Source organism: Misgurnus anguillicaudatus, chromosome 8, assembly GCF_027580225.2.
Source record: "Misgurnus anguillicaudatus chromosome 8, ASM2758022v2, whole genome shotgun sequence".
In the NCBI taxonomy this organism is placed as follows: Eukaryota; Metazoa; Chordata; class Actinopteri; order Cypriniformes; family Cobitidae; genus Misgurnus; species Misgurnus anguillicaudatus.
In genome coordinates, this window is record NC_073344.2 from 33333692 (window position 1) to 33347449 (window position 13758).

General features: G+C 38.6%; 1 protein-coding gene across 6 annotated transcripts in view; it reads left to right on the plus strand.

Moving 5' to 3' along the window:
- Positions 1-7444: 7444 nt before the first annotated feature.
- scn1lab (sodium channel, voltage-gated, type I like, alpha b) overlaps positions 7445-13758 on the plus strand; it is a 56795-nt gene continuing 50481 nt past the window's right edge. For 2 of the 6 annotated variants that reach the window (XM_073870730.1, XM_073870731.1), the window contains exons 1-3: positions 8399-8841; positions 13036-13359; positions 13531-13648. In XM_073870730.1, the coding sequence (XP_073726831.1) occupies positions 13090-13359; positions 13531-13648 (388 nt within the window). In that variant the 5' untranslated portion in view covers positions 8399-8841; positions 13036-13089. Of the gene's footprint in view, positions 7683-8398; positions 8842-12296; positions 12460-13035; positions 13360-13530; positions 13649-13758 lie in introns of those variants that run through there. The other 4 variants (XM_073870732.1, XM_073870735.1, XM_073870733.1 and 1 more) reach the window with 4 other exon arrangements.

Below are 13758 nucleotides of genomic sequence, written 5' to 3' on the forward strand. Positions count from 1 at the left end.
ACAACTCAAAATACATCCTGCATTCATTCATTATGTACATTTTATGATTACTATATATAGTTTCACTTGTTAATTCAGTAAAGCATCACTTATTGAAGTAATTAATTCAGTGTATTATCTCTAAACTCCTCCCTCTTGCAAAGAGTTTTCGGTAATATCAGCCAGTAGAGTATGTATGCATCATAGATGGATCAGCACTTCAGTTTGTCACAAATGACATGCACTGTGCATTTGGCCTATGCACTATGTACTTTTTTGTTGATTTGGGATGGCGCCTATCAATTTTTTTCTGGAAATAGTAGACCATCTGGGTATAAATGATGGCAACCACACAGTTGACGTGCCCATAGACTTCCATAGTAGGAAAAACATACTATGGGTACTGTCAACTGTGAGCTTAACATCATTTATCAAAATATCTGAATAAAGAAACTAATACAGGTTTACAAAAAACGTAAGGGTGTGATTAACCAATAACAAAATTTTAATTTTTGGGCTAACTATTTCTTTAAAGGGGTCATATTATGAGATTTTTTTTTAGATGTAAAATAAATCTTGGTGTCCCCAGATTGCGTATGTGAAGTTTTAACTTAAAATACTTCACAGATAATTTATTATAGCATGTTAAAATTGCAAATTTGTAGGCCTGAGCAAAAGTGTGCCGTTTTTGGGTGTGTCGTTTAAAATGCAAATGAGCTGATGAAATGCAAACACTGATCACAATGATGGTGTTTTTTGTAATTGAAACGCAATTGTGCTGTCAAGTATTTTTTCTTTCTCTCTTTCTCTCTACACTAAATGGCAGTGCTGTGGTTGGATAGTGCAGATAAAGGGGCGGTATTATTGTAATTCACCTTGCTACCTACCTCACAAAACAGGCGAAATCTAAACAGCCTAATTTTTTACATGCTTGCAGAAAATGGCTTACCCAAACTAAGTTACTGGGTTGATATTTATCACATTTTCTAGGTTGATAGAAGCAGTGAGGAACCAATTATAGCACTTAAACATGGAAAAAATTCCGCCAAAGTAAAAAAATTTCAACTCGGCTGTCAGCCGCCAATTCACGTCAAACACAAAATGCACAAAAAGCACCATTCGCGCATACCGCGCACAACGCTCAATTCGCGTCTTCCGCGCCAAATGCCTCATCCGTGCCGCAGGACCTCCAGACGCGCATCAACGCGTCTACCCATTGACTTAACATTGAAATCACTACCTACCGCGGTTGGTGTAAACGCAGCATAACTGTGGGTTTACACCATACGCAAAGCGTGCAATCGCATCGCGTTGCTCACTCTAGATTACTCGCGGGATTTAACACTGTGTCATGCAAATTTTTCGGTCGAGTTGAATATCTTCAACTTGGACGAAGACGCGTTTGAGGCGAATAGCACATGTTTTCACGACAAACGCGCCACCCATATTGCGTCATTCGCATCGCCCCATGCGAGGACGCATCTGATCGTGTCTTTGCATTGACTTTGTATGTAATCTACTCGCGCAAATAGTTGAACTCGCATCTGGTGTAAACCCACAGTTAGGCTACAAGTTTCATATACTTTAGTTTGGTACACACTAATTCTTACATTAAAAATATTTAGGAAAGAAACTAGTATGTGAAAAGTTGCTGTGAAAGTTCAACTCACTTTGTGAATAATTTCCAAACATTTTGTGTGCACGCACAGTAGGACCACAGAGACGCACCCAAACATAGATGTGCAAAGTAATTTACCATCAGGCAGGAGACCATGCTCTTGTGCTTTTAATAGTTACATGTGTAACTAAAAAGTACAACATAAATAAAATACTGCAAAAAGTGGTTTCTACTCACAGTTCTATAATCAGGTTAAGGATTTAAAAAAAAAGGTTATGTAACGTATTTCAATTGGTTGGATTCATTGTATCAAGCTGTCACATACCCAAAGTTAAGTGCACAAATATAGCCTTGTGTGTAGGAGTTTACATTTGTGTCGATAACATGACCTCACTCCCCCCGGAGGAGGTCACGATACCATCTCTCACTAGACTGCTTATTTCACACGTTCTCTGACCAGCAGCAGACTCCACTAAGAGAAGTCAGACCTTGAATCTGAATAGACATTCATGTCTGTGTGTGTACTCGGTGTCAGAAGGGTGAGGAGAGATTTTCAACATTGTCTATCTAATGAGAGCATGTACTGCCACACACCAGTGCCAATGTAACTGCCATGTCTTTGTACATCAGGACTAGCCTATAGACGGTTTCATCGGACGCACGTGTGAAAATGGTCTGACTAGTTGCTAAACTGATCTCTTGAACATATGCCTCGTCGAAATTAACAAATGTTTTGGTTTCCTAGGTAATCTATGTGTTGTTTTTTGCTTATTATATAAATAAACTACATTTAAAGAACTTTGTTGTTATTTATTCTTAGCGGAGTTTACCGGAAGTTATGTGCGGACCACGACAGCTACTTGTTTATGTTGTCACTGCTGAAACCGTCTATAGGCCTGCTTGCATTGCTATTTTGACATATGAAGAGTTCGGTTCCAAAACGCAATAAATCCATTTTGACTAATTTCTGTGTTTTCTATACCAAGAAAGTGACGAGATAAAAACCACTATTTTCTCTCACAAACATTCACATAGCATCTTTAGGTTATAAAAATATTAAAAATTCAAATCCATAATTAGATTTTCAAAGATGTATTATAAAAACTGATTATTTATTCCGCAAAATGCAATAAATCCATTGCATCAGTGATCAGCTGTAAAATGTAATGGAAAGTTTTCCCTGTGGTCAATGTTAGCATGACAGAAGCTTGATGCTGTCGTGTGGGAACAAGCAACAGCCGGTATTTTTCCTTCGCCGACTGCGTAAATAATTAGATTTTGATGGCTTACGTTTCTTCTCCGCCACAGAAACCACCACTTTATCTATGCCATCAAAAGTATTATTTTGTTTTTGTTTGTTTGTTGATCACAAAGTACAAAGTAAATGAGGAAAACTAGGATTCTGTGTGTATTTAAAGTGCCGCCATTATTGTTTACAATGCGTTGAATGGTGTGATTGGTTGAGCGGATTTATTGCATTCTGCAGAGAAGGAAGACAGTCGTTTGTCGCGGTTTGGAATAGAAGGAGAAAAGATGACAGAATAACACGACGGATATAGGATTTTGCATAAAATTAAGAATTTACTTTTTAATACTGAGCTGATGCAATACTGATTTTAGTGCTAACTAATAAAAAATGGCATTTGTCGCGTTTTGGAACTAAACTCTTCATATGATAATTTGCCTTTTTAGCGCAATTTTTTTTATGCGCAGTGCGTTTTCAAGGTCAAGGCAGCAGTCCGGTCCTACTCATAAACATAGAGTAGCCTATAAAGAAGACTTCCAGGATAAAAACTCAGGCTTGGGTTTTGTTGTAAAAACAGTGCAAGCTGATTTATTCAGTAATACACAGTCCAATTACTCATTGTTTAAATTGGGGATGGCAGTGGTTGAGTGGTTATGTAGGTTGTCTACAAATCGGACGGCTGGTGGTTCAATCCAACTGGTATTAACCAGTTACCGTTATTTTCAATAAACGGTTCTGTTCCGGAACATATATTTTTGGAACGTTTCTGGTTTCGTTTCTGTTCCTTGCAAAACATCAAAAGTTTCTGGTTTTCGTTTTTGTTATGTGAACCGTTTCAAAGCCTTGGTTCGGCATGTCATGTGTGTTGCTTATCATGTCCAAAAAAATGTTTGTTTGTTGTGTCATCATGTTAACCATGTGCATCATGCGTCTTGTCAAAACATGTTGCTTCTGCACATGCATCAAAAGGATGATAAAAACTTTCACAAAATACTCGCAAGACACTAACTTAACAAAAACAAATAAATCCCTTTGATGCAGCAGGCATGTATTTTGACATCACGCGTGATGCACATAAGTTTACATGATGCGCCGAACACATATTTTGAAAATGACGAGCCACACACATGACGGGCTACGCATCAAAGTCACCGGCCGCCAATGATCTTTAGTTATCTTTAGGGTTAGGGGCTTTTAAAAAATTCTCCTCAAACTATTATTTCACACTATAGTTTGAGAGGTAAAAATGGTTAGGGTTTGAGTTAAGGGTAATTTGGGGTTTCTTTTATTAAAATGATGATCCAGGACAAACAAACAATGTTGATTACACCACACGACGACTGTGTAATGGCAGGGGGCCTGGCAGGTGTGTGTGTGTGTTTGTTGGGGGTGGGGGTGTTTGCGTAGCTACACTCTAATAATGGCTGGGTTATTTTTAAGCCATGTTGGGTAAATATTGGACAGAACACACGGCTGGGTTAAAATTGACCCAATGCTGGGTTAATTTAGTATAACAACCACCCAGCATTGGTTAATTTTTAAGCCAGCATGGGGTCATTTTTAACGTCAAAATAAACATGCGATTAACAGGAAGTGAATTACTGAGGGAGTGAAAGTAGTGCATTAAATTTGGGGTGGCACTTCTGGCTCCGCCACTGGGGGGGGGGGGGGGGCACAGTTTTGTGACATTTTATTATATGAACCCTAATAAGTCCCTGAATATCTGTCAATATTCATATAAAAACTGGGCTTGATTCGGTCGTTCTAAAGATGTGTAAAAAATTATTTTGGGGGTAAAAATGACCCCAATTGAATTTTTTTTTCTTTTTATTTGTCAAAAAAATATCAATTCATCTACAATAAATCTGAAAATTTCAACACAGAAAAGTAGGCAGGGTACTAGAGCACAAATGCAATATAGAAAATACATGCTCAATCACACACACAAACAGACACACACAAACACACAAAGGTATACACACACACACACAAAGTCACAGTAAAACTTACACAAACATAAAGACACAAACACACACGTGCGTACACACACACACACACACACACACTTACATTTAGTCAAATTTCTGTGGCATTTTGTAAAAACAGACATTTCAAAATGCATCAAAAACTACAAAAAATTATATTTAAAATAATATTTTTTATGTCCTTTCTAATGTTTATATAAACATAAATTCACAAAATGTATCACTAAAGTAGTAATGTTGAGCAGTTGGCCACATCCAGTGAAATAATTGGGGCTCCATGGGCATCTGCTGGTCAAAATGATTTATTTTCTAAATATTTTTTTTTCTAAACACCAGATGACCAAATTTAACACATAACATCTATCAATATCTAAACAATCTAAAACAATTCAAATGAAATTTAGATCATAATTTATGTGCAATTTTCATAAAAATGTATATTTTACAGGCAAGCTAATAGTGTAGTTGAGGAATGTGGTAAACAGATACAAAAGTACTTCATATATATATATATATTGTAATCACTCTTTTAATTTCTTGGGTCATTTTTACCCCCAAGGAGCTACAGGAAAATCGGGGCTTTAGCATAAAAGTCACCATAAATTGGTAGTTTTGCTTTTATTAATGTACTTCAAAAGATAAGCATTAAAAGCTTACTTTCTATACGGCAAAAAATAGCTTTCTGCAATTGCATTTTGCTATGTTAACCAATTAATTTTTTTCATGAGTTCACATTAGCGTGTAGGCTAATCAAAAATTAAATAAAGCATTTGGCCTGCTGTCCGAGGGGAGGGCTCCGAGCTCTGAATTTTATCCCAAACCTAGAGTACCCCACTCCCTAACTGAAATAGATATACTAGCTGATAGTGAGGTGATGGGATAAAGGAGGAATGCTGCAAAATCTGTCATGGGACAGAACAGAGGAGGGACAACTATATAGGCCTACAGTAAAGACCACGTTGCGCTGATTGGTTGCATTACCTGACCATGTATGCTCCTCCCGAATTTAGTTACGTAATTAAATAAACTGCATTAATAATTATTTTATTTAGCTTTATTATGAATTTATTTTATTTATGACTTTAGTTTACGATCATGTAAAAAGTATGCACTGGTACTGTAAGGCTACACTGATTGTATTTATCAGTTTTTATTCGGCCATGTGGTCGACCCTGCTGTCATAGCCAGCTGTTTTATCGTGAGAGAGTTTACCCGTGCTGTGTCCGCGGTGTACTGGTGATCCTTCTGTGTGCCCTATGCCTCGATGACAGCCTGGCGGGCGGGAGCACTTAACGAGGGGAGCTCAGTGAATGTCAAAACCAGCGCGATGTGTCATGCATCACCACGAGCCCTGCGGAGGCGCGATGCGCTGGCACAGGGGAATCGCTAATGCGGTAAATCGTTTATCTTTTCTGAGTGTTTATTTTAAAGACGAAGGCCATACGAATCCATCAGTTTTCATTCATCCATACTAAACAGAGAGAACCCCGTCAGAGAAGCAGCCAGAACATACAAGACTATTCCTTCAGACTGGGGTCTTCTTTAACAATGCAACCGTACTCATCTTTGCCATAAGGGGGCGCCAGCGCATTGTTTGGATCACTGTGCCTCTCCCATGCCCCAGGTGCAGGCCACAGTTTTCTTTATGGATAAAGATTATTGCCTTTGACCGTGTCTGATACATTTGGGGATTTGAGGAAGATCAGCCCTTTACTATTGCAGTTTAAAATACCCAGGGCTTTACTGGTTCAGAAAAGTGATACGTAGTCCTGGAAAGGCAGGAAAACACTATAAATCAGAAAATGTCACATATGGTCTGTACTGCATTGCCTGCTAGCCACATTTCCAGTTTTTTTACGTGGTACATTTTCTTACATTTAACATCAAAAGTGACTTACATTCAAAGTAGCCTATACATTTCATCAATATGTGTGATTCCTGGGAGCCCTTACCTTAATGCGGCTAACGCAATATCAATTGAGGTATGTTTAGATTAGAAACTAGTAATAAATTGGTGGATATGGAACTTTAGAATTGACACTACTAAACATCTTCCTTTGACCTGTTGCTCATATGGTATAGGCCTAAGCAACTAGTGTGCAACAGCCTATATGCAAGATTACCTATCAAATAACATAAATTGCCATTTTAGTTTTAATTATTTAGTATATATTAAAATAATACATTTTAAAATACAATATACACATACTAATTAGGCTATACCTAACAAAATGTGTATATAAAATAATAGTAACATTATAGAAACATGAAGTCATTAAAAATGTCAAAAATTTAACATCTGCAAATAGCCTACTTCAAAATTAAGAAATTAAATAAAAACATTAGACATTAATTATTATTATAATAGGCAAATTAGTATGCATTTAAACAGTAATTAGTATGCATTAAAACGCCTTTATTAAATACTGTACTATTGTGAAATAACCGTTTATTCAATAAAGGTACCTGTAAAAATGACATTTTCTAATTTAAGAAGGGGAAAAATCTTTTCCCCCAATCACCTCAGTGTTTTCGTAATTGGGAGTCGGCCTGGGCCTCACGTGCAGATCCAGGCAATAGATGTGCATTGACACTGGACTCGAGTCGTGAGGCTCGCGCACGCGTCACTACCACCATCCAAGCCACCGATAACCGGAAGCGACTCCGTGATATTTGGGGAGACGAACGACAGCCGAGATCGCTCATCCCAATGAATAAAAACACAATCACCGCGTCATCTTAATCCATTTGTTTTAATGGGAGATAAGCACAACGAAAGGAGTTAACGAGGTAAAAAAACGAAGTTATTGGAGATCACCGTTATCCAGGTTCGAGCCTGACAGGCATTGCAATGGTGAGTAAAAGATTCAGAAACGTCTAGAAATGCCTTGAAAATGGAAATCATATGTTTGTCTATGATACAGCACGCCCAGGATTAAGTCAAAATCAATCGTTGATGATGCTATAAAAATATATTTCCCGTAGGCTACGTAAAATAAAGGTATTGCCATATGGCAGTTTGTGATTGCTGTCCTTAGGCAAATTAAGAATGTGATGCTACAATTTCATGTAAAGGTCACACAACATCAAACAGAATGTGATTAATAGCAAATGACGCAAAACAACGATAAATCTCATCCATGTACACATCATAGATAGAGCCCAGCATGTGTGTGCGCAGTAAATTGGATAATCCGGGTACGTATAAACACTTTAAACGGGATTTGGATTGCTGCCATTATCCCTTTTAGTCATTTCAGTGGTTTTACATGGGATTTGTATCTGAATGTGAGAAAACCGGACAGATGTTTGGGTTACTGTCCGCTTGTTGCCTATGGAGATTGTGTTGATGCTGAATTTGGCTGATGTTTCAAAATTAGGAAGATGCTGCTGGTTACAGTAGTACTATTTAGTGTCTGATGTTTTTAAGATTAATGTAAAGGTAAATCTGGTTTGTTTGAGACCCTGTCATGGCCGCCTAGCACGTTAATTATATTGATAATGATTGTCATTGAAAAGGAGAGCAAACGCGACCCCCTCCCTCCACCTTCCCTTCACATTTCCACACCCACCCATCTTCGCACAGACTGTACATGAGAAGGGGTGAAAACACAATCTGAGGACACCAATACGTGACGGATTCGGGTGTTGACGCGAACCTTTCTTTCTCAGAAACTGATTTGAACGATAGGTACGTCGGATACATTTTGGTCAGCGAATAAAGGCACGCCCAGAGACGTTTTCTCTGTCGCCTAGACACCGTTTAACCCTTTGGTGGGTTTCTCGTTACGTGGGTTTACTTCAATCTCGGTTACTCAGTAAGAGGTGGGAATGTAGAGCTGTTGTAGCCCCGGGCTGTGTTTTTGACGTAAAGCTCTAGAAACGGCCGTGTAAATGCTGTCAGGTTCAGAGTTTGGGTGGACCTCGAGCCTGCGGAATGGAAATAAACGGAGACGTCAACATGGCGACAGCTGCTTCGCCCCTGCGCTCGAGATGAATCCTCAGCTATAAAGGTAGGGCCTTCAAGCTCACCTTGGACTTTTGACGATAGACATAGCCAAATATAACCACATGAACGCGTATACGACTTTATCCATCGATCAAAAACACATTGATTGTTGTTTATTGTTTATAAGGCTGTTAAATATTTGACTTGTTGCAACAGCACTTTAAATAAAATGGCTTCAATAATGATAGATCTCTATTATATATCCATTGGGGAGTGGTTTAAAACGCGTCTTTGGAGTTTTTTGTCAATATTGATTTTATTAAAATGAATAATGTCATGAAATTTAATCAGTCAGTGTAATCACGAGGAACATGCTGTTCTTTAACAACACAAACTGTATGGCTCGACATAGATATAGATAAGTATTGACGTGCACCTGTTACAGTACCGGTGGAAACCACTATTATTTGATTTACAGAGTCACCTGCATTAAAACGAAAGTGTCAACGTATCTTAGTTAAAAAGAATGAAGTTATGCCACGCGAACAGTCTAGAAACGTTAGAGGACGCGCTTGGCGGATGACCCTTGCTGAGCGCAAGCGCAAACACGCGCACCTGTGTTTCAGCACCATGGAGAGCAACTGTTGCCAATCCATATTAACCGCAACAAAGCAACACGGTTTTGAGGTAAACTTAAGAAAAATCTGTAAAATTCTCTTCAGTACTACTTTATACTACTTATACGAATCAAATGCCACATGTTTGAGGTTTAAATTAAGATAAAGTCTTCTGGTTGTTTTCGTTTTTAGACGCTGTTGGACCTGTAGGTTTCGGTTTGTGATCATACATACATAAACAAAGTGTGACATATTGTGCCTTGATGGCCATTACTCATTTAATTTTTGATCAGGCCTTAATCGTACACTTTGTTAAAATGTTGTGTTTCTCTCAAATCAGGCAGCATTGTGATACAAAGTCTGTTTACTTTAAGTTCATTTGTAGCTTCTGAGATTTTTCAGGTCTGCCTACTTGTACTGTGTATCTAATTTGTGCCAAATATCCCCCTCCTCTGGTCTCTAAGGTTTAGTTTGACCCTTGAGACCGGGCAGGGCTGGGATTAATGGCACTCATGAGGTGTGGCTCGATTTTGGAGAGGGGATGAATAAGTGAATCATTGCATGAGATTGGTGAACGAATGAGAGAGTTGTTTTTACCTCCATCCTCAGAGGGAACAAGCTGAACTGGCTAGGTGACAATTGGGAGACAGCGAGTGAAACAACTGACATTGCTCATACACCAGACACATACGGACCCACATGCACACAAACAATTGCTTGCTCACGGTATTAGTCACGATTGCGCTCACTGAAATCTATTCTTGTGTCTACTTAGGTATAATTTTCCTAGAAATCACTGTAAGTGGGAATATTTAATATAAATTATGCCATTTACTTTTACTTGCAGAGAATGTAGGCTCAATGGTTAAAGAACCCTTATTGTTACAAATCTTTGTTCGACCTTCTGTTAGACTGATAAATAACTAAACCGAGTTTTGGCTAAGTATATTTACCATAAAAGGAAGAACGGCTCATTTTGTGGCAGAAAATATTGATGGGTTTGTAAGTGCTTTTTTCAAAATACGTTTATGTTGGTATTTATCCCATAAAGGCATTGGGTCTGTGAAGGTTGTAAATAATAATACATATACTTTGTTGCAGTAAGACTGAATTTTGCGATTTTCTTGTTGAGATGTGTTATTACAACTCCTGTAATTCAGCACCTTTCCAGTTAAATGTGGACTATGAAGTTGCAATGTGGGTGGTTTGGAACATTGTCAGCTGTTGTTTGTTGTAACAAACTGTGTAAAAGAAATCAATTTTTTATTCTAAACTGTTTTCTAGTGAACAGTTGTTTACTATTTACAGCATCGTTGCCGTAAAGTGACACTCCACTTTTTTGAAAATATGCTCATTTTCCAGCTCCCCTAGAGTTAAACATTTTATTCTTACCGTTTTGAAATCCATTCAGCTGATATCCGGGTCTGGCGCTAGCACTTTTAGCATAGCTTAGCAAAATCCATTGAATCTGATTAAACCATTAGCGCTAAAAAATAACCAAAGAGTTTTGATATTTTTCCTATTTAAAACTTGACCCTTCTGTAGTTACATCGTGTACTAAGACCGACAAAAAATGAAAAGCTGCAATTTTCTAGGCAGATATGGCTAGGAACTATACTCTCATTCTGCCGCAATAATCAAGGACGTTGCTGATGTAACATGGCTGCAGCAGGCGTAGTGATATTACGCACTGCCCGAAAATAGTCCCCTTGGTTACTTTCAATGGCAGGGGACTATTTTCGGGCAGTGCATAATATCACTACGCCTGCTGCAGCGTGATGTTACAGCAGCAAAGTCATTGATTATTACGCCAGAATGAGAGTATAGTCCTAACCATATCTGCCTAGAAAATCCCAACTTTTAATTTTTTGTCGGTCTCTGTACACGATGTAACTACAGAAGAGTCAAGTTTTAAAATATCGAAACTCTTTGGATATTTTTAGCGCGATGCTAATGGTCTAATCAGATTTAATGGATTGTGCTAAGCTATGCTAAAAGTGCTAGCGCCAGACCCGGAGATCAGATGAATGGATTTCAAAACGGTAAGAATCAAATATTTAACTCTAAGGGAGCTGGAAATGAGCATATTTTCAAAAAAAAAGTGGAGTGTCCCTTTAAAGATAAGTCGGGTCTACAAGGTCAGGCTACACTCTTAAAAATTAAGGTGCTTAAAAAGGTTCAGCCATTTCTTTAATACATTTTTATAATCTGAAGAACTTTTTTTCACTTTAAATAAACTTTTGTGAAACAGAAATGCTCTTCAGATTTTAAAGGTGCTTTAAAGAACCATTTAGACAGAAAATGCTCTTCAATGGCATCATGAAGCACCTTTAATTTTAAGAGTGGCCAAAATCTCATGAATCTTAGGTTTAGGGTAAGATTTGTGGGTATGATTAGGAATAAAACAGGGCTCATCCGGCAAGATTTTGTAGCTCCGATACCTGTATCCCATCTAGCCAAAACCGATCTAGAGTGAGATGTAGTTTGGTAACACAGTTAAGCAGAACCGTGAATTACTGTGACTCTATAAAAAACAGAGCAGTCAGGGCTAATTTGCTGTGAAAGCATTGAAATTTACAAGAGTTTTGACCTCTCTGTCTTGAATCCACTGTCAAGAGTAGCAAGATTTTTTGTTAAAGACTAAAAAAATCCACAACCAGATTCAGTATTATTTTTACTAAGCAATTTGGGGTTTCACTATTATGACATGTGACATCTTTTATTTCTTTATGTGTTGTTTAGGTAAAATTATAGCATTTTTCATAGTTAATGGCCTTCACTGCATCCAGTTCTCTCTGTTTCTACCTCTTTCTTCTTTCTTTCCCTGCATCTGTTTTCTTATCTTACACACATACATCTGCAGTCTCGGAGAGAGAGTGAATCTTGGTGGGGAGGGGGGGTCATGGAGCCCCTGGGGCTGACATGCTCTGGGTACACGCCCTGTTTGGCACTCACAGGTCCTGCCACAGCTCTCAGGGCACAGCGCCAGGCTGGATATTTATGCCCTGTGACCCGCAGGCATCGCTGGTCTACTGTAACACACAGAGCTGGTAGAATCATCCAATGTAAACACACACACAGGCCAGCAGAGTCTAATAATCACTGCATGAATATTAACATTCTCTTTATTTGTTACCTTTTTAATTTTGTTGCATTATTTATGCTGCTTTTATGACCTTATAAAGAATATTTGGACTTTGAAACAGTCATTTGAAAAGAATAAATGGTGTTTAACAACCTATTACAGAAGCATTCATTGAAAGCATTCATATATCTTAATAATTAATGTAAAATAAATGGATAATGCCAAATGTCACGTCATAGCTACCCAGTTATGAAATTTTCTCATGTGCCTGTATAAAAACACACAAAAACATACAAACCTACTAACAAATCCTGCTGTTATTAACCAGCTAGCGTTATTGACATCTCTAAGTAACAATTCAAATAGTTCATGTTTAAAGTTTCTGTAATAAATTCTGTAAATACAACCTGTAATTGTAAAGTTTGATGATGTTGGTCTTTGTCGAAAAAAATCAATGTTGGTTATTTCATATTTTGACTGGGCTTACTCTTAGCGTTTAAGCTCCTGTTGAGGGTGCCGTATGTTGTTTATCGATCATGTGATCTCGTTCCTTCAGCTCCCAGAGTGACCTGAGATCCAGCTGGTTCAGCTACCATAGCAGGATGTCAATATGGCTGCTCAGCTTCTCGTTCCACCCGGACCCGACAGCTTCCGGCCCTTCACGCCCGAGTCTCTCGCTGCTATCGAGCGCCGCATCGCAGATGAGGCAGCCCAACGGCCCAAAGGCGGGAGACGGCCCGATGAAGATGACGAAAACGGGCCCAAACCCAACAGCGATCTGGAGGCGGGCAAGTCCCTGCCCTTCATCTACGGAGACATTCCGCCCAACATGGTGTCCGTCCCGCTGGAGGACCTGGACACTTACTACAGCAACCAAAAAGTATGAGGTTTGAATTAGACGAATATGAAATAGATAGTAAGGCTTGGTGTTAGTGCCACCTCAGTTTCAGTGTAGTTGTTGTATATATAACACCTTTTGTAACAGACTCAGAAACAGATTGTGAAGATAAAGCGTGTGCAGTGTAACCACAATCCCTCGTTTCTGTTTCAGACCTTTATAGTATTGAATCGCGGGAAGGCCATATTCCGTTTTAACGCTACGTCGGCCGTGTACATTTTGAGCCCCTTCAATCCTTTGAGGAGAATCTCCATCAGGATCCTGGTGCATTCATATCCTTTACCACTTGAGCAGATGTACACAAACCTATTTACCTATTTGTCTCACATCGGAGAACATCTTGCTTAAGAAACAATATGCAGGTTTCCCACGGGTCCTTGA